Source organism: Nesoenas mayeri, assembly GCF_963082525.1.
Source record: "Nesoenas mayeri genome assembly, chromosome: 8".
NCBI classification, from domain to species: Eukaryota; Metazoa; Chordata; class Aves; order Columbiformes; family Columbidae; genus Nesoenas; species Nesoenas mayeri.
The window spans coordinates 16,402,446-16,428,333 of NC_137554.1; the positions used below are offsets into that span (position 1 = coordinate 16,402,446).

Genomic DNA, 25,888 nt, shown 5'->3' on the forward strand with positions numbered 1-25,888 from the left:
CGTTACAGGCAGACACCGAGGAAAGTCTTGATTCAGTAAATACAAGCAAAAGAACACAAGAACAGCTCACAGTCACAAGAAGAGGCTCAGATATTGACTTAAATCTCGTTTTAAGTGTCAGGCTGAGTTGCACGGAGAAATTATAAACCCAGAATTCAAAATAACAGCTGAGACAGCTGCAGGTGTTGGAGGTCTTTATTGAGATTATAGCACAGATAACACTTCCATAGTTACCCTTCCACTTTTATACGATAGTTAAAAATGCTTGCTACAGTGCACATATAATTTAGTAACCAAGAGAATCCAAAACTTAACCACAGATCAAATAAATAAATAACCTAATAGATAAGGTTTATATTTTAAAAAGTAAAAGGAACTGTACAATATGAAAATATAACAATACATAAACATTAGAATCTAAAGTTTTGTAGAAATAAAACTGCAATTTCCCCATACATAACCAGTGCAAGAAATAAAATTCAGATAAGCTTCTGAACTGGGAATTGAAACAACTCTTAAATTATCATGCAGACATAGCATTTTAAGCCATGCTGGTTTCTATTATAGCATTAATGGTATCCCTTTTACCCGAAAAACTGGTAGCCATTAAACTCACTGTGACAACTGCTGCCAATCCACTCTTTTCTACAGTACATTATACACAGAGGTATTCTGTTGCATTCAAAAAGTAAAATATTGTATGTTTCTACAGGATATTAAAAAAAAATTAGAAAAAAAAAATCAATATTTTACTTTTTTCCCCCCTCCAACATGTTAGCTTGTTCAAAACAATGTCACATAGTAAAACCAGCAACATTTTCCCCAGTTTAGATGAAAAGAAAGAAAAAAAAAAAAACCCACACTATATAATGGACCATAATCAAGATGTGGTTACTGCCTAGTCACCGTTAAAGTTTAGAATTTATTACTAAAAAAGTTGAAATTGTGGAGATGTTATAAAGTTTGACCTCTTGCTGAGAAGTGATGAATATAATAAATCTGAAAAACAGTGGAAGTAATTTACCTTTTATGTGTGTCTAACTAGTTACATACAGGCTCAATTAAAGTGTTGTTCAATTTAAGTTTCTATATAAAATTCTCATTGAGGCAAAGACCAAGGAATGCAATTAATACCAAACTGTAAACATGTCATTCATGTTACTTTGAGTGCACATCGACAACGTAAGAGTTCTCCTCATAGACTTTGGCAACAAGACTACAATAGGTCACAGCGGCATGAGTTCACATGGAAGACTGAAAGCACTGCAAAAGAATATACTGAAAACACCAAGACCTCCTAGAAACCACAAAAATCTGTGACAAGTGCCCCTCCTCTTCATAAGACACTCTCCTGCTCAACTGCTGCTCTCTCAATGCCTAATGATTATTACTTTGTTTTTACAGTTCTGTAGTCTCAGGTCTCTGTGCTTTAGCTGCATAGGTCACCTTGTTTGCACTCTAGCCATTGTAGGTCCAAAGCGTTACAGTTCTGTCTGCAGAAGAGGACAAGAAGGAAAGATCTTGTGTGTGCCACCTACACTGAATAACTTTGTCCTTGTGCTCTCCTACCACCATGAGAGGAAGCTGCTTCGTGAGGTCCCCTATGGCAGAGGAACAGAAATCATTAGTCATTTCACTAATTTATATTCCAGCTCCTTTTTTTCCCCCCACCTGTTTGTTTAGTAAAGCTCACATGTATTTCACCTTACAGAGCATACTTGACAACTCTCACATGCAGGGCATAACGCAAGGCCTCAGTGCTTTGTTTTTTAGGCATTACTGAATACAGCACAACTTTAAAATACAGGTATTCACCATTTTTAAACAATGTAATCAAAGTTCAATAGTTCAAGAAAATCAAGTTAATTAAATATAACTGAATCTTCTTCGTTCTTAACTCTTCTCAATAAAAATAAGCATTATTATTATTATTATTATTATTATACTTTTTCCCTTTTTTTTTAAGGGTCAATTTTATGAATGCTGCCCAAAAGCAATGGCCACCTCATCAGGCAACAGTGTTAATTAGTTCTTCTATCACAATCAGACCCCTCCCAAACCCAAGGTAGCCTATGATCTTAGCAACACAACTAGCCAATTGTGAACAATCATTTTATATACATTTCAAATCCTTCAAAGCTCTACTAGTTTTTCCCCTTTTAAACTAAATCTTGATCTTTGAACCAAGTTCTCTTACAACTTCAATATTAAAAGCATAAAACTGAAAATTAACCTCGTATCTCTTGTGGTACATTACCTTGCAAGTCTGTCACCTTTATTTTCATGTCATACGATCCTGTGAGCAAGTAGTGTGCCCCTGGAGAGAAGCGAACCGAACGGACATCGCTGGAATGAGGATGGTAGCTCTGCACCATCCGTCCTCCCCGAATATCGTACAGCATACAGCTGGAGTCCTCTTGTCCCGTAGCCAGGAGACGACCACTAGGATCAACAGCTACGGAGGCTACAGCACTTCCTACAGGATTAAAAAAAACCCAAGCAAACACACATTATATGTACGTATATTTGTGCAAACAGCCAACCTTTTTTTTTTTTAAAACAAGACTCTACATTGTATAAGAATACTGAATGCTGGCCTTACATTTAAAGTGAACGTACCTAGCTACTGTTATCTTAAAATACCAAAATTTTTGTATTCTAGCACTTAAAACTTTGAAGCCATAGGTCACATTGCAATAGCAGCAAAGCCACTATTAAAGCTGTGTGAGAAAAACTGTGTTTCATCACAGGAAAGAAAATCACTGTTTATGAAATAATGCAGAATAAGGCAAAAAATTCCCCACCTTCTAATTTATTGCCCCCTCCCCAAAGGTTTCAAGAAACATATCTGAACCCAAGTGGTTCTTAAGAATCCTTCTGCAGATTTCTACAGAGTATGTTGAGAACTTGCAAAAACAGCTGCACTGTCCCACCCCTTCGATTCTGAAACAGTCTTGCATCTTGTTTTATTTTAATGTACTTGGAAGTGTCTATTTGAAAGTCACAAGGCAAAAAACTAGCCAACTTTTGAAAGGAGATGCTACTCGAAAAAAACCCAAACCAAACAAAACACACGGGTAAAGATATCCTTACAACTTCCTTTTAAAGCCAAGCCTCTATTCTGTGCTACAAAAGGCCCCTTAAATTCACTCTCTACTACTTAGACATTTTAAAAATATATTTTTATGCAAGGATGATTAGAAGCACAATGACAAGTCGTACCTGTTCCATGAAACGTTGTTCCCACAACACGAACACAGCTTGGCACTCTCAGATCCCAGAATCTGACAGTCTTGTCTTGGGATCCAGATGCAATCATCCAGCCACTCCATGTATAAAGTGCTAGAATATGACCTATGAACAAGACAACTTGTTTTATTTGATTAAACACCATTAATCAAATAATGAAATATTACAGTTCTGATGATATTTTTGCATTCAGATATTTAAAAGTCTATGGAAAATGTGCACATTGCAATACCAACAGTGTAAGGCAATGCCCAGCTTTGCATTTTCTCTGGAATGATGCATGCACTCTCTCCATTAAATTAACAGCCAATAAATTTAAAAACAAACACCCTCTACCCAATATATCTCAAGAGCAGCTGGGAGAGAAGTCTTGCTAGAAAGAAAAACATGAAGACATTAAAAAAAAACCCCAAACAAACAACTTTGTAATAAGACAATGCAGGCTTTAAAAGTGCAAGAGAGAAGCAACAACATACATACCAGTGTGACCACTTAGAGCATGCAGGCCCTGTCCTCGCTGGCAGTCTGTTGTGTAAATATTACAGTCCCCTGCTCCAGCACTTATTAAAATAGCACCACCACTTTCCGGGCCTTCCATAAAAGCAAGGTCTCTGATTGTCCCATCATGCATGCTGAACTCCAAATCTGGTCCTAAAAGGAACAAAGTGAGGCATACTTTGCTTAGCACTGTTAGTCCTGCAATCTTTCCAGCAACTACCATGATAATGCAGAATATTTTAGGCAAGGGTGGGTATACTACCGAGTATAAACATGGTTGTGCACTTTCCATAGAACACACTGTTTCAGTTACTAGAGTTCGAATAAAAAACATAAGAATCTTATTTCTATTGACTGTTGTTTGAGTTTCTTACAGTTCCTAAAGCTTTGCAAGAGGTATATGGGTCATCTCCATAGCCAATTGCAGCCGAGGTTAACAGAGGATATTTATTTCTTGTTGTAAACTACTGTAAACCAAAAGGCTTTCTCTGCCAGCAGGGAAGGATCACTGAGAACATTGAACCACATAAGGCAAAGTAGCCTAAGTTCAAAACAGAAAAGAGCCATATTCAGTGTATTGATTAGGAGGGTTGGGCATGGAAAATAATTATTTACTGGGGGAGAAGCCTTGGACTTCTAAAATGGGGTAAAAGATGACAGAACTAGGCAAGAAAAAGGGGAACTGAAGTGGAAATAAATTCTACTGACAGTCAAGAACCAGAGTTGGGTAAGAACAGCTGGTTGTTTTACCATATCTGAATTAAAAAAATAAAAGCCAACCAGAAGACAGCACAATACCAGTGAGTATGGCAAAACAAAACCTGAATGCAAACAAACAAAAACCCCAAACAAAACCACAAGATAATTTTCAATCCCTTGGTGGCTCTTTGCTGGACAGAGACTATACTGATGGTGAAAAGGAAGAGAGACTAAGTTAATCAACTACGAGAATAAAATAACAAAACCTATTAACTACATAATCAATGTAATTTGAATGGATTTGCCAAATACTGGACAAATAATTGAAAATAAATTATTAAAGCTAAATACATACAGTACCTGTTGCATTACAAGTTTCTGCATTAAAAGGCAGTACTTTCACGTATTTATCATTAGAACCAGTAGCTAACAGCTGTCCACAGGGACTCCAGGCTACGCAGTAGATTGATCCTTTATGATGTTTGTTCCTTTTGAAGCGAACTACAGGTTGTTTAGGAGTATTATAAGCACTGAAAAAAACAGAGAGAAGAAAAAGATGCAATTTCCTTTTATTTGTAAGGAAAACAATGTACTCTAAAATGAAAATACTGTTTTTCTGCTATTTTGGTTAACATGAAATACTGTTTGAACATGAATAACTGTTTGCACTGAGACATATACATGCAATCTAAGACAAGGCAAAAGGATTCTTTCCATCTCAGTTGTTCCTCATCCTCCCATGGTATTTAAGATTGGACACACAAAAGAATGTAAAAAACAGAACAATACCTTCATCTATAAAGGGTCAATACAGATAAAATACAGTAATTATTAGCTACATACAAAGAAATTTTATCCCCAGAGTCCTCAATTGGTTTGATTTCTCTCTACATCCCTCATAATTCACCATCTTGACACTGTGGCCATTTCTGAACATGCTTAAGTTCACTTGGGCAACACTAGGCCCAGAAAGCTCCTAAGGCACACGCACTAGCTGTGGCAGCAGGCAGTACAGCAGCACAGCTCAAGGTTGGAAAATCCAGATTCCTGAAGGCAGCAAGCAGAAGCCTGTGTAACCTCTGTGTATGCGTACAGGAAGGTGTTTCTCTTCCAGTTCCCCACCCAGCAGACATAATCCCTAACTGTGGATTGTATTCTGTGTGACAGCACAATTATATGGCTGGGCTCCATATACTTGAGTTTGGGCTGTTGTTGTGCCTAGTAGTGCTGTAACAAAAATTGAGGCCTGCTGTTTTATCCAGAAAGTAGCTGTCTATGTCATCCTTGCTGTCAGAATGAGTGGGACTCATCAAGCAATTAAAGTGGTTAAAGGGTCAAGAAAAATGCTTCTGTGTTAACCCTACTAGGGAAAACACAAAAAATTGCTGCCCTAAGTTAAATACTGTCTCCTCTTTGGCCATTAAATCAAGAACAAAAAAATCCATACAGCAAAAGAAAAACCTCCAACAGGTTTATCATTGTGAGTTGTGCATTGGATATTATTTGTTGAATAAGATGACTCTCAAAGCTTCACCCATCTGCTACGAAATCTAATACAGCTGTCTGTGCAAGAAAGGCACATTCACCATTACATGTTAATGCAGGAATCTTCACAGCATCTAAACATACTATATTTCTGAAACCACATCAGCTTCACATGTGGCTGAAATAAAAGGAATAGTCCCATTGATGTACACTTCTACTTCAATCAGTTAATTTCCTACAATGTTACTTGTCTGTTCCCACAGCAGGAAGCAGTCAAGCGCTTAAGATGAAGTACTGCTGTGTCCAACTCCATCAACATTCACTCCAGTAACGTCAACAACTGAAATTCAACAAATCACATTGCTGTTGAAAAATTCAGAAACTAGTATAAATACTCAAACAAAGAGACAGAGAGAAAAAATAGAAGACAAACATTTAAGTCTGTTTAAAAACTTTTGAGATAAACATGGCTGTAGAATACTAAAATAAATCTACATGGAAGCTAATTCTATTTTGTTGCCAGAGAGGAAATCCATGTGAGACTAGCCTAAATCAGATCACCATTCGACATATAATACAGAGCTTCCTAAACAGATTTACAATGGTTGTTAAGAGGAGGAGGCAACAGCTGAGAATCACTGACTTTGCAGGACATGGGAACACCAGCCCAGAGACCCGGTGCTGTCAATTAACTGCATTGGAAGCACCGTGATTATTTGAGCAACAACTGCAGGAATGTAATGTGTATCTATCAGTGTTTAATCTCAAACATGTGAAAAGAGCACGCTATTACACCCCTAGAGAAAGGAAAAAGCACAAACCAACCTGTCCTGAATCAGGTTGAAGGACAATTTTAGAAAATAACCCTGACAAAACGTTGATGTACAGTTAAACAACTGCTATTTACTCAATACACAGCTATAGCTTTTTGAAAAAACATGGAAAATTTTGAATGTGTGTCTAGACTCAGGCTGTTACAAAGATTAGGATATCTTTGAGACCATATAATCTTGCTACTTATTTGTACCTCCCATGATGAAATGTTTATGGCAGAGTGTAAGCATAAAGGAAAAAAAAATATCAAGAGGAAGAATTCCAAGTTCAGAATTAAAGAACTCTCAGTATTCCTTTCATACCCAGATGCACTATGTCACTTGTCAGATCCAATCGTGCACTAGAGACTAAGGCTGCAGAGTCCATCTAACCTTTTCCAGTGGTTTGAATAAGTTGTGTGAGAGCAGAGTTTGTTAATAAGGAAGCGTCCATTCCACTGAAAATGTTTTACACTGTTTACCAATCAAGAGGAGGTTGTTTGGGCTTGAAAACTCAATACAAGCTGATTTGCTGTACATCAGACAAATCAACTTTTTTCTTGTTTTATACATTGCAAATAAATATTTTGGAATTAAACTTCAAAGGCTATCTTACCAATGACAGTTAAGGAGGAAAACTAAAAAAACACAGATTACTTTTTGAACACTTTGGAAGCCTGAACATGAATCCTAAACTGGGAAGGTGTCCCACATACAGTCACTCTGCGTATCTGGAGCAGAGACAAGGAGATGTTTGAGATGTCAGTATTTATTTTTAGGTGAAAAAAAAATCCCCCCCATTAAAATAATAAGTAAAAAGAAGACAAAAAAGACTAGGTGCACAGTAAACCACAAATATTGCCTTTCCTGTCAAGGAACCAAAGTATCTGTGGAAAACAATGTACAGATATGAGTAGGCACAGGAGAAAGAAGTGCTATGATACAGAAAAAGAAATCATAATAGAAGCTTTCTTACCTTGGGTCAATTACTTCTGGATAGGCACAAACTCTCAAAGTTTTAGAGTTGGAGCCAACAGCATATAAACTCCCACTGGGATGAAAGGCTACAGCTCTAACAGCTTGTGTGTCTTCTAGGGTATTAATGCAGATGAACTGTTTTTTTGATTTGTCGTCCTGTGTAGAAGGATAACAGTCAAATTCAGTTCTTCAGCATAAAATCGGACATTTAAAAGTAGATACGACTGTTCTGCTGAATAATGTAAAATGGTTGCATCCAAGTATTTATCAATAAGTAGCAGCACCAGGCTAAACCATTAAAATTACAGATTTGTAAAACAATGTCTAACTCCAGGCCAACGAATGGCATACTTCAAAAAGTTCTCTTCCTCAACTCACTCTAACAGCTAACGTCAGATTAACATTTCTCATTCTCCCTCCAGGCTTCCAACAACTTTAGTTCTTCTAAACAGCCCATCTCAAAAGCATATTACAGTTTATTTCTGTATAAACACATTTGATCTCTGTGAAACTTGCAAGGGGAACAAAGCTGCATTTTTCTGAAAACAGTCCAATTCAAAAACAGTTTATGAAACAAATATAATACTAAACATAAGATCAGCTTTTCACCCTGTAGATAACACAAAGTTATCATTAAATCATGCTAAGCTTTATTACATCATCTTCCAGATGACTCCATCATCAGCTTTCTAAAACAGCTTTTCATTTATCTGATGCAGAAACTCCGGAATGTACTTATTGCAAAGTTTATTTCCCTGAATTTGGACCATACTGACTGGAGTCTAACAATCGAAGTTGCCATCTGGAGAACACAAAACAATGGCTGTTAAAGTCACCCCACTGGAACCTCTGTTGTACAGGGAGAAGCTGAGAGAGCTGGAACTTTTTGGGCTGGAGATCAGAAGGCTTTTCAGGGTGAGTGTAAATCTCAATGTATGTAAACACCCAACAGGAGTAAAGAAGATCAAGCAAAACTCTTATCAGTGGTGCCCAGTGAAGGGACAAGAGGCAATGGACACAAGCTGAAATATAGGAAATTCCATTTAAATTTTTTTATTGTTTTGAACACGCTATGAGTGTGGTCAGACATGGGAACAGGTGGTCCACAGAGGTTGTGACATCTCCATTCTTGCAGATACTCAAACCTCAACTGGACCTAGCCCCAAGCAGCCTGCACTTGTTGACTCTGCTTTGAGCAGTGGCTTTGGACTCAGCCTCCAGAGGTCTCTTTCAGTCTCAATGGTTCTGTGATTCTGTAGGTACTGCATCAACCAAAATTAACTAAGTATCTGCTAACCATGAGAAGATGTCACATACTCAGGATTAAATATTGAATCTTGTGAAAACACAAATTATAAAGGACAACAGGAAAGCTCACCTCATCACCTCTTGTCCTAGATAAATTCCCTGAAGAGTCTTCCAATTGTGGCTGAGTGACAGCATGTTCTGATACACTGTTTTGATTTGGTGAAGAGTTTAAATTGACAAGACAGAAAAAACAAGAGAAGGGACAGATTTGTTTATAAATATTTTTTGGACTACAGTTAGTTTCAGTCATCCTCAGAACTGACTAATTTATGGGGACAAGTGTTATGTATATCTGATTCTTTACCATTAAACTACAATCTTTACACAAAGTTGCTGTTTTTGCAGCAACTCCAGGCATTGAACAAGTTAATGCAAGTTAAAAATACTTGTTTTCATTCTATAATATACAAACATATACACACATACAGGGAAGAATGGTTGTTTTCAAGTCAACACTACCTTTAGTTAGCAGATGAAATCCAATTCCTACTCTATCCTGCCTCTCCCTCCATCTAGTCCAGATTTAATAAACAAGCTTTCAGAAACATAGAACACAAAATAAACAAGAACTACACATAAAATTAAATTTAAAAATCTGAAATTGAAAGGAAGGATAAAACGTAAACCCTGGCAAATCACTCTCATGTGTGCTGTTAGAAAAAAAAAAAAAAATTTATAATCCCTACAAAACTATATAAAAAACCACTGATCATGAGTTAAAGACCCCTATTCAGTGACAAATTCATTTGTTAACTAAAAATAAATACAAAAAGCTACTCCCACAGTGCAACCAGAAGGACCCTTCTAGTCCTGAACAGTCTCATATAACTTACATTTGGCCCCCCTGCACAGGTGACTCTTCAGGAAAGGGTATCTGACTAGCTGACCCACGCTTCTGCGGAGTGCTTGTATTAATATGTTGACTATCAGCTGTTATCCTCTGACCAGCATCTGAAGGTGGTGATGTGAAGTTACTTGCTGGATTGGTAGATGCATTCCCTTTGCTCCCGGTGCATTGCTGGCTGAGTGTTTGTACATCATTGCCAAGACTGTCCATACCCATATTTAATTCTCCCAGCTTCTGTATAGATCTAGTAAGTGACAAGAGGGGAAAAAACCAAACAAACAAAACAACAAAAACAAAACAATGACCACCAAAACATGTTATTATGAGAACCTGAAGAGGAATAGGAGTGGGTCAGGGGAGAAGCAACAAAACTCCCCCAACCTGTTAAGAAACTGTTCAGTAAGATTCTGTTGCTGGTCAGCTCCATCTTCTTGATTTACACCTCCTTCCAACAACATTTGCTGGTACAACTGTCGCTGTTGCTCTTTCTGTTCCAAGTGCTGCTGGTAACGTAGTCTTTGCCTGTAGTATTCCTGAAACTGCTCTGTTGAATCACGAAGCTTAAAATAAATGAGAATTACTAACGTAAATTAAATAGTTAATTGTGGTATTTAACCTAAATGTTCACTCTAGTTTGTGAATTCAACAAAGGCATCAACAGGCCAGCATATTTTCCTCTAAGGAGCAATGCCTTCATTCTTCCCTAAACCCAGATACAATTTACATATAAAATAAGGAAATTGCTGCCAGCCTGATTCAAACTACTTTTGAAGTAGTTCTGCCTTAATTCAGATGACAAGACTCTCCTACAAAATTTCGGAAGTATTACTTAGTATCAAAACAAACATGTGATTGGTAACTGAAAATGAGGGGAAAAAAAAAAAATCAGAAAACAGTGTAAGCAACATTCCAAATTCCACGTTGTATTTTCACTAGAAATTTAGTATTTTCTGCCACCTTGACACTTCCCTGCCATCAGTCGGCAGGGCAGATTCACTTCTCCCAAATTATGTTCTCTTGACACAATCCTTTTTTGGTTTATAATGGATTTCCTAGCTCAGTTGCATTTGTAAAAAGTTCTCCACCCAAGATAAATAACTTCAGAGTTTCTAAATTGAAAGTATCTTCAGAAGTCTAGAAAGCATTCTCTGTATTTCCAGTATGTGAAGTATTCCCCAGACACTGGTTATAAACCATCTAAGCAGCAGACATATTCTTGTCTATACTTGTTTCCATGGCTGATACTTGGTTGTTGCAATTGCATTCAATCCTTTGATCCATTAGCTTGGGTAATAGTGATACAGAATCCAATGCCTAAACCTAAACTATGTTGCTCAGATGCTCTGTTGTATAAACTGTGGCTTCTGACTCAACGGCTCAACACCTCCAGAAACAATGCAAAAATAAAGCTACAAAAAGAAACTTAAATTAATTTCTCAGTCACACAGGTATACACATATACTACCAGGATTTGGAAAACAAAACAAGGTGAAATTTGACTTGGTACTACGTTCTTTTTTACTTGTGTATAATAGTCTGGCCAAGGTCTTTATCTACAGCACAGCATCTCCTGTCTTCATTAGCTACTATAAATTCTAAGTCTTCTGAAGCTTGCTCTGTCACACATCTAGCTAAGCTCTCTTCTCTCCCCATTCTTCCCAATGTGCACACACATTGTTGCAGCACAGAAGTTACTCAGCAAAGTCCTTGAGGGGAGTGAAGTCCTCAAGTTTGGAGGACTTTGTTAATCCTCCAGTGGCCCCACTGCCTCGCTCATGTGTCCAGAGTCCACAAGAATACAGACATGTCAAGACTAGACTGGGTTTCAGTACCATATAGATGTCATAAGCCAAGACAAAGTTTACTTAAGAAAAATCAAACTGGTGTCTGCAAACAGACCACATACTCTACATAATTAATCATTACTGAATTAAGAGGCAGATATTTAAAACTGTGGAAATGGAATGTAACAGGTAACTGTTTTCATTGTTTTATACAGAACTATTATTTCATTTTTCCCTATTGCTCTTAAGGAGAAAAAAAAAAAAAAGAGGATAGTCAAAACACAAGCCTTCAAAGATGAACCCAAAAAACAGTTATGGTATTGTATTCGGAATAGCAAATATAAATTTACCAGGGAATTATCCAATTTTTATTTCTCTGTGTCCTAGACAAAATTATGTAAAGTGACCTATGAAACTTGGTGTTTACACCAAAAATTGCAGGCTACATGCCAGACTTCTCACAAAAACACTAAGAAGATTCTTAAGCATTGTTTACTGTAACATTGCTGGCTTTGAGTACTGCAAAGCCTTTTTTTCAGATCTACACAACAGCTTAGCAGCACTGCTGATAGGAGAAGGCACAATCATCAGCTGCATTACAGATTCAGACAACAGCAGAACTTTATATACAACGGAAAAAAAGTGTTTTTTTTAGAAAAGATGCAATATGGTATTTTCACTATAGTAAAAACAACATTCAAAGCAACCCATTGTCATGCATGAAGTTCTCAGCACAAAAGCAGATCATTATGAAGCGATCAGAACACAGCTCAAAGGGCCTCATTATTTTAAACAAACAATCACTACCTCATTTTTCTCTTGTTTGGCTGATCCCTGACTCTGTGCTCCATTAACTGGTTCATTTTCTGTAACTGAACTCTGGCACAAAGTCTCACTGCTGATGGGATGCTGTGGCTCCACAGGAGTATCACTTCTTGCAGCAACATGGAAGAGAAGAAAAGCTCAATTGAGAAAAATTAAGAGCACAAAATGCCCTGATAAGTAGAGAAATAAAACTTTCTAGAGTAAAATCTGGTAACAGAAGTATGTAAACTTCTTAAGTCACATAAAACTGAAGATAGTGCTTAGGAAAAAAATGCCACTTGCAATGAGTTACACTAAACAAAACTGCTAACAAACCAAAAGCACAGTCAGCCAGTGTACTTTGTCCCAACATTTTCCAAAAAAAAGCCTTACCACCCTGGGATATCCAAATTCCACATTTTCTATCCCAACACTGGAATTACATACCCTTTAACTAGCGAGTCATACAAGATCTCCTGTTTTCAAAGCAACTACGTGCATGGAATGCATCAGATATCTTATCTGACTAATGTCTTCTATATTAGTATGAATACCACTATCAATATAAATTCAAATCATACTTAACATCTATCAGCTTGAACATTCCTGAAGGTGCTAAATAGGAAGATGTTTATATCAGTTTTTGTTATTCTTGTAATTTTGCGTGGAACTCTTTTCAAAATGCTTTAGCAATCAGGAAGTGTGAAGAACACATTAAAAGCCTTGGATTCTCATCTTTGGTTTTGTTAACTTAAAGTCCCCTTTACTCAGTGACTTAAAGCAAAGCTTTTTAAGAACTAATTTTGCACTTTTTGTGTATAATGACAAAAGTAACTCAGCTGATTAAAAGACAAGTAATTGCTTGCTGAAGACAACTTAAAAAAGCAATACCGTATTTTCGTCATGTGCAGGAGGAAGCAAGGGCCAGTTTTACATAGAGTTCAGCTTCCACCTTTGCAAATATTGCCACTGAAATTGGGTACTTAATCTGAAATTTGATTTTTTTCTGAAAAACGTAATGCTATGGGTCTCACCCCTTAATTTAATTATAACTTTCAAGAGATGTACTAATTAATGAAAAAACATGTTAAAATGTATCAACTTCACTTAACATCACATGCAGATACCTACACAGTGAAAAACCACAGCATTTTACCACTTTATTTAGCCCACAAGATAACTATTTTAGTGTACTAGAATAATTCTGCACAGATAAACTGAAAAAGGAAAAAAAACCCAAACCAACACTTCTGAGAGTCAGTTTTAACATTTGTCCCTCGGCAACCTGCACAAATGTTAACGTCTGTGCATACATATGAGCAAAATTAGAAGATTCATAGTTCATTAGTATATTCAGGAGGTGTACTTTTTAAAAATGGAACTCAAGAGATTTCTGTAAGATTTGAGCTATCCACAAGAACACCAGTTGACTGATAAAGCCAAAGATTTAAGGTGGATTAAGGAGAATGTATTAAGATGTATATTAGCGCAAAAACTTCCATTATTACGGGTGAACTGACATCAGTATGATGGTGTTTGTTTCCTTTTCATTAAGTATAGTTACAGCTGTTCTTTATGTTAACACCAGATACTGAATATTGCTGTAAGGCAGAAATAATAATGTCACCAACTGCAGCAAGGATTGAACATCACAGCTCTGAAAGTGTCCTCTGGTGGCCAGTGCACCCAGGTGCAGTCATAGTTAATCACCCAGTTCTAAGAGTCAAAAATGCTGGCAGCTGCATCCTAGAGAGGCACAGGCGTAATATTTTGAAAGGGGCAGAACTGCTTATCAAGATAAATGCCAAGCGAAATCATGACAATCTCTTAAGTGATGAGTACCATTTCTCCTAGTTACCAGAACCTTGCTCTCAGAAGGTAAAAAGTGCAAAGTTTTGATACAGATTTTAGTTCTTAAGGAAGGAGAGATGCCAGTTTTGCAGCCTACATTGCATTAAAAGTAGTTACTAATAGCATTCACCACTATCATAACCCAACTGTCCCCAAGTCCAATATCAAAAAACAATTCATCAGCCTTATTCCAATTTAAGCTGAACTACTCTCGTTAAGTGATTGAGGAATGCTACAATGACACCATATAGTAGGGTCCACTGACTTCACTGGGACTATTTCTGTATGTAAATTTTTGAAGCATACTTAATCATTTGCAGTATCAGGACCAAAATTTACAGACACTTGAGGATAGAAAGGGATGAAGAAAGTTACTGCTATTCTGAACATAAATCTTAGCTAGACAATTTCATGATCAGCGCATATTTGTGCTCTGTGCTAGGATTTCAAGCTTCAGGAAGTCCAGATTGAATCCATAAGGCTCAAGAACAAATACAAAAATTTACTATGATCATGAAAACGTAAGAGGACAAAAACCACCTCATATACAGAGTTTTAATTACAAGAGAATTTAAACAATCAAATCATGTTTTACTGTTACAATTACACTCACAGTGCAGGTAAGAACCCAGTAAAATAAACTACAACATAAGTCAAACTAAAAATAAAGCTACAGTTGCACTTACCGCTCAGGGGACTCTTCAAAAATGCTGTGACACTCAGTATTCTCAAGCATGAGACTTCGGCTGAGATTCTGTACTCCTGGGTAATGGAAATTCGCAAAGGAGTGTGACATTGGAGAAGTTTTGGTCCCAAGGTCTGTGACGCGCTTATCATGATTTGTTAATCCACACGACAACCCATCTAAGGCAGGGTTTAAGGAGCGCGTCATGTAAGCATCTGCTGACTGAGGCCGTCTCATTGGGGAAGATGGATAAGGAGAAAGTTTGCTGATAAGAGGCGTCAAAAGATCAGCATATGCAGCTTTTGTAGGCTTGAGGAGTTTATCAACGTGAATATTAAGCATCTTTTGTTCAAAAGCACAAGAAAAAACAGTAGCTGGCAGATTCTGCAGCCATGATAATAAGCTCAGGTCCAAGTCATCACACCCATTCCCACACAAGAGATCAATGCCCAGCAACACTTCGCTTTCTGTGATTTCTTCTCCTGTTGCTTTACTCTGGCAGAATTCCACACAACACTCATAAAGCAATCCCTTCATTACCAGCTGAAATAACCGATTGTTACTGGCTTTGAAGCCAGCTTCACTCAGTTTCCTGTCGGCAGGAATAAACTCTGCCACCATGACGCAGGCTTCTTCAAAGCAATGAACACGTGCAGTGCTGGGGTTCCAGTCCTTGAACTCGGCGTGGTTGGTGAGGCGAGGCAGCGTGAGCAGCAGGCACAGCTTGCTGTAGTCTTCCTTGGACGGACAATACTCCTCCAGCGCGTGGAGACACTGCACAGCCTCTCGCATTGTGAACTCCAGCTACAGAAATATTAACATTAACAGAGTAGTTTGTAGTACATATGGCTCTACAATAAACGTTAACTGAAGAAAAACAGGCAGTAGCAGAATTTCTTGATCACCACTCCTTTATTACTGTCTATATGTAATTAAAATGGTATACAATCTGGAGCCTGAAATCACTGATGCAGATGTAGTTAGAGGCAAATTCTTTAATGTTTTGACTTAAAATCCCACCCTCCCCATTCTCTACAAATCTACGGAACTTTTTCATGTCACTGCAGGTTTGGCAGGCTTAAAATTTTAAATCTTCAGCTAAGCGGCTTCAGTTCTATTGTAACACAGAAGGGCACTATTATTCCCAAAGCCAATGGATTTTTTTTCCCCTTTTTTCTGTCTATGAAAAGCTCTTGGTATATGTTATAAAAGCCTTATAGATGTCTCTTTTTACCAGTGATTATCAACTTTGAGCTGGCTTTTATATCCAGATTTTCTGTTCTTCAATCAAAAATGTTAAAAAGTTCAAAGAGTTCTCAGAAGACCTCCAAATTAATAGACGGCTTTAGTACAAAGCTTGTTGATAGCTAAAAGCCAAGAACCACATTAAATACATGTAACTTAGTATTTTTAGTCACAAAGATTAAAAAAAAAAAAAAAAAAAAAAATCAAATCCCACTTGCCCACATGACCTAGCCACAACATGCCAGAACATTTGGCAACATTCAGAACAAAAAATAAAGGATATAAATCTGTGGTGTTGTTTTTTTTTTTTCTCTACTGCTATCTAGTAACAGTATACAGATCAAGTAATTAGAGGAATAGTACACCTTCCCCTTACAACTATAAATACTTACTTCTAGCTTTCTCTACATTGTTAATAGAAGACCCTGCAGTACAATATATGTGTAATGGGACAGAGAATTACTTAAGTTTTGAAAAGGAAACTAATTGTCTTTAAACTACTGGCATTCTTTATTTTCAGTTTAATAACATTTTCGTGTTAGAAATTTGTTATTATCAACATTATGAAATTAATGACGGTTTTTCATTTATCTGCACACTTTGTCAGTTTGAGTTGGTGTCTCTTTGCATATTGAAAAAAAAATATAAGTTCACAATCCCTGCTGTTTGTACATGTAACTGAATCAGTCCTTTGCGTACATAACTTTTCCCTCCAAAGAAACAACTGTGCCCTTTCTCTCTAATAGCAACAGAAATTATGATTAATTCAAACTGGAATCTTTCACCCGGTCCTTATCATGACAATAAACTTCTGTGATTCTGAGGCTTGCTTCAGAGCATTTTTGGAAAACAAAAAAGCACCCTGTACTTCAGCATAATGGCATAAACTAAACCTCAGGATCAGGACCACAGACATGGCATATCGTCACTCATTTATGCCGCTATGTTTTGAGCAATCCTTGTGTATAAAAATCTATTTGAGACCCGGGAGCTACATTCATTTCCAAAGCATACTAATTATTTTTTCCATTGTTTATGAAGCCATTTGGTAATAGCTAAGACATGTGCATCTGGTGTTGGGAGCTTCCATTTTGCCTTTAATCAGAATATCTCAACAGGCTTCTTGACAACAAAAGAATTCCAAAAACAGAGACAATTCTTACATGCTGAGGCTCATCTTCCGCTGACATCGCATTGTTTACACATAAGGCTTCCAAGAACTTCTGCTTCATTATAATGTAACGAAATCTGCAGGTGAGAAGTGAAATACCATACATCTTGATCCAGTAGCTAAACATTCTTTTAGAGACAAGAAGGGTATTTTACAGCTGCTTTTCGAGTTAGGCATAGAAATTGCAATGACAAGAAATCTGATCTCAAATTTTAACAAACGAGTAACCACAAAAGTCTTTTTAAACAGAAAATGTCTTTTTCAATGATTGCTTTCTGAAAAACTACATTAAAAATATTAGAAGGCTAATAAGAAAAAAATACTCCTTTAAGAAATAGAAATATGACAGAGCAGCCAGCTATAAAAAGATAGTACAACATGCACCATATTCCTAAAGTGTATGGCAAATGAAAACTCGTTACAGACTGTGTGCAGATATTTTTCATAGTTTAAGTTAGAAAACACATGCACACACTTTAGGAATGGCATACAGATTAGGAAAAAAACCCAAACAACAACTAGTCCAAACGAAGGTGAAAATCTTAAACTACTGCTTTCATATGCAATACTTAGAAATTAATGTATTTTCCACAACTCAAAAAACTGAACTCTGACATACATTCTATTTTACCTTTTCTTGTCGAATTTTTCCATACATTCAAGAGGCTGAATAAATTGAAGAACCTCATCCCACTGACCATCAAGAATCAATTGCCTAGTAAAAGAAAGAGTCACTTCTTTAATTTCACTGGACACGAACATCTCTCTTATTTCTAAGTAAGCAGCTCATTTAAATACACAACAGTCATTCAGATATATAACAGGCAATCAACCTACTTTGAGAAGTTAATTCCTCTTACACAAACCAACATGACTGTCTGAAGTGACTAGTAAGAGCAACATCCAAGTCCTTTCTCGGTATTTTGTAAAGATAACTGCATACAAGGACAAATATTAATTTCTTTTAAAGAGTCATCAAAACAGACAAAATATCCTGCATCTCTTACTTTACCTGTAATTCTTAGTTAAAAAAAATTATTGAAGTGTATGAATAAATATATTGATCCAATGAATACATCTTGCAGAATGAAAGTAAACTTAAAAATGAGTTAATTTTCATTGCATAAATACTGCTGGGCCTGTTTTCAGGGGGTATGTGTCAAAGAGAGGGAACACACAGCTACCATAGTAAGAACTAAGAGGAACAGCTTGGCAAGAACTATAGCAGTACAAACTCCAACTCCAAGACCAGTGGGCTACACTGCACATGTGGATTAGTTCAATTTCTTAATGCTCCCATATCACACACAGAGCTCTCTATAAAATGCCCAGATCTACAGGGAAGGGCTGAGTTTCTCATTAGACATACACTCCAACTAATCTAAGAATGAGACAAATGAATAAGATTAACAACTTCAATTTTTCTCCAATTCTCCTTTTGTTTTATTCCAATATCCATAATTTCAATCAAAAGGGAAGCCAGGTGAGAAATCTTGTTCAGAGATAATATATACTTTTAACGCTTGAAGAGCAGCTGGATAAATTATTTTCTCATGCTTCTACAGAGCTAACTACCTTTGGCATGAAAAAGAAAACAGTAATGCTAAAAAACTAGTGTGCATTTTGAGGGCAGTATCATGAATGGTAAATCACACCAGCTCTCATGCCTTAATGACAGCAGAGATCCCTTTCATATTGATAAGTTTATGCTAAGTCTAGGTATTATTTTGAAACAGAGATAATATTTTGGAAACCACTCCACTCATCCTAGATCTTTGCACTATTGTAAAACTAATTTATTTTAGAAGTCAATAAACTACACATTCAGTTCCATGTGACACAGTAAACAAGTAACAGATCACTGCTGCCAACAGAGCATCTTGCTCTCCCATCCCATTCCTGCTCATGTGCTTTTCCCAACTTAACCTTTGCTGACACTGGCACTTGTTAAGACTCCTTCCCACTTTAATTCATCAGCATGCCAGAAAACTAACCAAGTTAAAATGAATGAATAAGTAAATAAAAAATTTAACTCTAAACCGATGTTGATGTTGCCTACGCAGTTACTTTAAGTGGCTTAAAGAAGGAGCTCATTAACTTCAGAGCTGGAACATAATACAGGGCTGGAGCAGAGAACTAAGACCAGGAAGAAGCAGAATAAAATAAGGGCATAGGACCTCCTGTTCAGTGGAATGGGGCTACCCAATGAATCACAGTCCCACTGTATGTTTTCATAGATGTCGTATTTAAGCAGTAGAGAAAGAAGTCCTACCTTAGGAAAAGCATGTCATCTGAGAACAGGCCATTAATGACCCCACTTTCTTTCTCAAGTGCCAGCATACTGATATGAAGTTTCCTTGTGTTTAGAAAATCTAGTATTAGTTTAATTATTTCAGCTTCTTTAACATTCACTGTTTCTTCAGCTGTCATGATGGCAGCCTAAAAGGAAAAAGAAAACAGAATTTTAGCTATGATAAATAGATTCTTTTATGTGCAGTTAACAAATATTGACTACTAAAAAAATAAAAATAGTTTTACTGGACAAAATATTGTAGCATTACAAAAAATTACATCGACAAAATTAGGAAACTGCGTTTAAGAGGCTGATTATGAAGCCAGAACTAAGACCTAACAATGCATCTGCATATTTTCTGTTTCTGTCTTATGCATATATAGGGGCCCTGATAAACAAATCTGCAAAGAAATCAATCCTCCTGCAGTGTGAAAATATTGTGGTTACCAAGTCTGCAATATGTAAAATTTTCCCATCTGAAATGCAAACAGTGAAGTTCAAAGAACATAAAACCATACATAAGAACATAAAAACGAACATTAAAAAGTTAGTATGTCATCTAGAGATCTTCCATATAAACGGAAATGTTTCTAACACACACAAAAAGCACAGCACACTACAAATTCAGTCCTCTCTCTCCTCTTTGCGATTTTTGAATGTATGGCAATTGAGCAAAGGCTTTTCATTCTTCTTTCATCAGGACAGCTATTTCTGCCTACACGCCTTATGAAGACTCTCAAGCTGCAAACCCAAGGTGGCCTAGGCCAGTCTGCCCACTGACTGCCAGTCCCTCTCCCTTGGCTTCAGTCAGGCTCCTGGCCCTCCCTTAGCCCCCCCTCGCTTCTGTCACTGGGTTTGCTTTTCCACCACCGCATGTGCTGAAGTGGCTCCAAGCAGCTCTTGAGCCAGCAGAGCGTGGGGCAGTGACCGGCCCAGGCCCTGGCTGGAGCAGTCAGCTTGTTTGAAGCGCCCATGGATACCACATCCCAGCTCCTTCACAACACAATTCCTTCAAGGATATTAAACCTGTAGCATGTATTCTCTTAGGAAACCTAAAATAAATTATGCTTCTGGCTTAGCCTTGCCCAGTTCCTTAAATCTGACTTAAAGTAAAAGCTGTTCTACCTTTTTTTTTTCTCAACCTTAAAAAGACTTCACAGCTGTAGCTCCCAAGTGGATCTGCTGGAAACTATCCAGGGATGTGGGGAGAAACCCTATAACATAGCCAAGCCACGTAGCACTGCCTCATCAGGAGCTCCTCAAAAAAACCCTGGCAGCTACAAGAGTGCAATTTCACATCAGGAAAAATTCAATTGAAGCCCACATCAATGCAGAAAGGGTTGGTCCCTCTTCTCCCCTCTGCATTCAGTCACATGTCCCCAGACACTCCCTGGCACCCGCACTGGAGCTACATGGCCAGCCAGAAACACATCTGCTGATCAGGGCACAGGTTAAACAGGATTCACCCATGGACACCATGGCACTAACGCTGACACAAGGAACTGACACAGCTTTGCTTTCTGGCAGCAGCAAAGTCTTAACCTGATTTAAACTGATGGCAGAAGTGCACCAGAGAACAGAGAAGAAGCCAGTCTCAGTGATGAATGGCTGTGGAACAAGATGAGACAATAGAATAACAGTGATCAGAAAAATAAATAAAGAGAGGTGACCATACAGAGCAAGATGTCCACAGCAGTAAGTTATAGTTATCCTAGCTGCTCCCCGCTTTTGATTCAAAAGAGGAAAGAAAAATACTTCTTAAATCCCTCACACAACCATTTACTTATGTGGAAATATAGCAACTATGATGCTAAAAGACAACCAAGTGTGGGTAATGCAGCTCCCAAGACAACCTGAAGAGATGACACAGCCTCCAGGTATCGGCCTTGGAAAAATGGAGTCCATGAGCTAGTTATCTGTCTCGTATCAGCACAGATGCACAGAAAATCGTAATAAGAAATCAAAGAACAGATATAATGAGTTTGAATAATCCAAGTAAGAAACCCAGAAAGTATTAACAAGAAATTAATTATTTACTGGAGAACAGGGGAAGAGACAAATACTCCAGTGAAACTTCTCATGTTCACCGTAAGCCAATGCTAATGAACTTGAAGGGATACAAAATGTTAGGCATTAATAAGAGGGTTTTTTGTACTACATCATATAAATCCTCAAGTTTTTAATCTTCCTCAGTTTTATGCCAACTTTTTTCCAAGGAAGTTTTTGCCAGAATATTTGACTAGAAAAACATTCAATTATAGCAGCGTAGTTTTTTCTGGAACAACAGAGACCTAATTGTGCCAGATGAAATGGCCTAACTTCTTTTTAAAAATGGCTGTGTTTACTTCTCATTTTAGTCACAGAAGACTCCAATCACCAAGTATTTTGATGGGTCTCACGAAAGACACACCCAGAAACCATGTACCCACTCTCAGCTAGAAAAGTCAAAGGGAACAAAAAAAAAAAGTGGTCTGCAGAAAGCTTTTCTACAGGAAAGAAATCAGATAGACACACACATCCAAAGCCACAACTTGTAGAAAGATGTTTTTTCCTTACGTGTTAGCACTGTCTCAACTTCCCCTTTTGGCAACTGGATATGGATTTTTAGTCCCAGAAAAAAACTCAGCCCTGCCCTTACACACTGAAGGAAACACAAAACACAAATTTAACCAGCAGTTCACCAATGACATCTTGATTTCCAGCCTCACCTAATGTATTTGCATTTCTCTTTTACTATGCTTTATGGCACTGGTGGTTTTTATATAAATTAAATTAACTTCCTTGCCAAAAGACAAAGTATAACTTGGGCAAAGCTATACTGAGACTCACCACCACAAAACTACCAGAAGAAAGAGTGAGACTCCCTTTGAAGAAAGGAACACCAAGTCCAGCCTTCTTCAACTGGGTCTACTGGACTCAAGTGTAAGCAGGAAGCCATGCTACATAGATAGTTTAATGAGTGTCTTCAATTATTTATTTATTCTATTGATGGAAAAATTAACAGTACTTTGCTTAAGAGTACAACTACATTAAGTAAAAATCAAGTATCTGCAAGAAGGTGTCTTCCATTTTCCATAGTAGTTTTTAAAGAACAGGTTTGTCTGAACATAAAGCCCGTGCCAATTTTAACACTTCATTTACTTTATATTTCCCATATAGATTAGGATAAAGGATTACTAACACCCTTCATGTTTGATATGGGACTTGTAACAGCACTTTTGGGGTCCTGCTAAGAGAAACATAATATCAAAACATAGTTTGCATGCTGAACTTCTTGAAGTACACCAATAAGTTCGTCCATTAACAGTATGATGAAAATACACAGTGCACATTTGCTGTCAGAGCAACACTCCCATTGTACGAGCAGCTATAAAAGCCAGCAAACCTACTGGAGAAAGTTTTCACTTCAGTGGCAATTTTTTTAGGCTGATGAGCTCAGATTTCTCTTACAAAAATAATAAGCAGCACAGTAACACTATCAGGAAATTACAAATATACATAGGCTTGCAAATCACACCTGCGAAATAGATCAGTTTTTCTGACATTCAGTGCTCTGTGCATGTATAAATAAAAGGAATAATAATAATTAAAAAGCAAAGAACAGCAGGGAAACTCAATATTAGAGCTCAAGCTGCATCATTGGTCCATCCCACTATATTGCTTTCTGCCAGCACATATGGCACATAACGTCACAATCTGATCAGCTCAAGCGCTAATACTCAAGAATGATTGAAGCACAGCATTAGCTTGAGGTATAAACGAAAGTAAATGAGTATTAGAGCTTAATATTTCAGGTGCCTTCTACCAACCAGGTTTTTGCTACAGCCTTTTTATCCTACCCAGTCTTTTCAGAACAGTACTTTTGCACACCTGTCTCCCTTCTTTCTCCTATTCACTCCCCCTTCTCATCTTCCCCTAGGTCTGCATTTAAATTTATTTTCCTCCTAAAAATGCTACACTAAGAATAAAAAAAACCAAGTTCTTGTCACAAACCTTGAACATCTTTTCTCTGTAGCTTCAATGGACAAGATGTCCTTTAAACAAGCTCTTTCCAATATAAACTACCTACTCCTAAATTTTCCAGAGAGGTTTCACTCCTGTTTTGTTCTTACTCATGTTCTAAGAACATGCCAACAGCAAGAATCCTCTCTTAGTGTTATAAGAATAGAAAACAATTCTTAAAAAACTAAACAAAGCACCATTTAACTCCCTTGGAAGAAATTTAAAATGCATATGCATTCACATGATAGAAAGCTAAAGCAAGGTTTAATATTCTGAAAAACAAGAAATAGTGAAATTCTAAAATAAGTGCTAGTCCTATGCTACTTATCATCTGAAATAGATCACTTGCCAATAGTACACAATATGCATTCGCAAACCCAGGAGAGGAATATAAAATCTCTACTCAGAAATACAAGAAAGAAATATAATAGTTCAAATCTTAAGTGTCATACTGAGAGAGCGGTGATATGTTTAAAGGGAGAGGCAATGACTAATTAGAAGTCTTGGTTCAGTGACTTCAATGACAGCTGCAATGCATACTCTCAGCATCTTAGTGAGCTATGTCACAGAAAAAAACACATGTGAAGAGGCAATGCATATTTTAAAAGCTGTCTGTTTTGCATAAAGTTATTTCACCTTTTAATCCATTCCCCAGTCACTTACACACACCTCTAGGGGCTGCCCAGAGGCTTCTGGAGTTCTGCCTACACAGACCCCATGGGTGACTTGGGGCCTGGTCACTACCTAATGGCTCCATTTCTGATCTGCACTCAGTCGTCTTCCACTTATTCTATATCAAAAGAATTTACAAAAACAAGTCTAAAGGTCACATTTTTAATTACAATTGGTTCTCACTACAGTTAGTGCAACTCATGGACACTCATTTACCCTAAGAGACCACACAAATTGTTATTTCAAATGAACTACACTGAACATATTAAGACTTTAACAGAAAACCTTCACCAAACTTTGTATAGTTCAACTCTGTGACTGAAACCTTTTTCTACTCCAACACACAGCAAATAAGTGTTCTCTTATATCCTGGCTTTTTCTTCCTCACACAGGTTTTTCCCTGGCTTGTCCTCTAACCCATTTTTTCACCCTGCTTAGATCAGCTGTTGCTTTAGAGCTACCCCAGTAATCCTTATCTCACCACACTTCAGAGGTGACTGGCAGAGCTCTTCGCATTCATCAGTCCCTGTTACAACATGCACACTCTTTACACAGAGCGTTCTGCATCATGAATGCCAAAAAGGTGACATTAAATTATGCAATACTAACACACTAGAGTGAAAATAGGATACAGAAAAATAAAAAACGAAACAAGTTAGAGAGACCAGAAACGAATGCATTTTGACACAACAAAGCACCACACTTGCTCCAAGTTTTTATCTTTTTTTCTCTTCTCTTCATGTGCAATTCCACACGAAATCCACTTGTGCTTGCGAAAGGCCTCGAAACAACCGCACTGTTTAATTATACAGCGCCGAGCCAGAATTAGCATTAGGGGAATGTCAGCTCGACACCAGCGGCGGGCAGGGCCGCAGAGGGGCCGACGCTCCAGCGAAGCGGCCCCTGAGGCCGGGCACAGCCCTCGGGCACAGCCCTCGCCGGCCCGGGGGCCGGGGCCCGGGCAGCACCGCGCCAGGCTGGCCCGGCCCGCCCGCACCGCCACAACAAAGGGACGGCGGTGGCCGGGCGTAGCCGCGCCGGCAGCCGGGGTGATGCTCCCCTCGGCAGGGGTCGGCGTCGGGCCCCGAGCAGCACGGCGGTGCCCGCACACCATGGACGGGGCGCGGAGGCGGGCGGCTTCTCGCCAAGGGGGCCCCAGGGTCGGTGAGGCCGCCGGGCAGCGCCCACCTCACGGCGGAGCGACCGCAGCCGCTGCCCCGCCGCTTCGCGCGGTCAGCCCGCCCCGGTACCGGCCCCGGCGCCGGCCCCTCCCCACCGGCTGCTCCCGGCCCCTCCGCGGCGCGGCCCCCCGCCCTCCGACACTCACCTGAAGGGCCCGGCGGCCCGTTCACCAGCGGGGCGTGAGGGAAGATGGCGGCAGGCCTCGCTGCGGGGCAGGCCCGGGCCCGGTGCCGGGGTCTCGCCGGCTCGGCGCTGCGGCTGCCACCCGCCCTGCCCGCTGCCTGCCCGGCGGCGCGGCACAGCGACCAGGACCCTCCTCTCCC

At 38.5% G+C, this 25,888-nt stretch overlaps 1 protein-coding gene across 1 annotated transcript; it reads right to left on the bottom strand.

The window, feature by feature from the left end:
- Window positions 1-165: 165 nt before the first annotated feature.
- Window positions 166-25,888, bottom strand: WDR47 (WD repeat domain 47). Its single transcript, XM_080348936.1, has 15 exons — window positions 25,711-25,888; window positions 19,689-19,855; window positions 18,048-18,131; window positions 17,409-17,493; window positions 15,002-15,804; window positions 12,468-12,594; window positions 10,258-10,436; window positions 9,863-10,120; window positions 9,100-9,175; window positions 7,720-7,877; window positions 4,807-4,976; window positions 3,730-3,900; window positions 3,223-3,354; window positions 2,258-2,476; window positions 166-1,601 (listed from the first exon to the last, which is right to left on the bottom strand). Exons 2-15 carry the CDS (start codon window positions 19,844-19,846, stop codon window positions 1,459-1,461), a joined length of 2,763 nt encoding a protein of 920 aa, XP_080205062.1. The 5' UTR covers window positions 19,847-19,855; window positions 25,711-25,888; the 3' UTR covers window positions 166-1,458.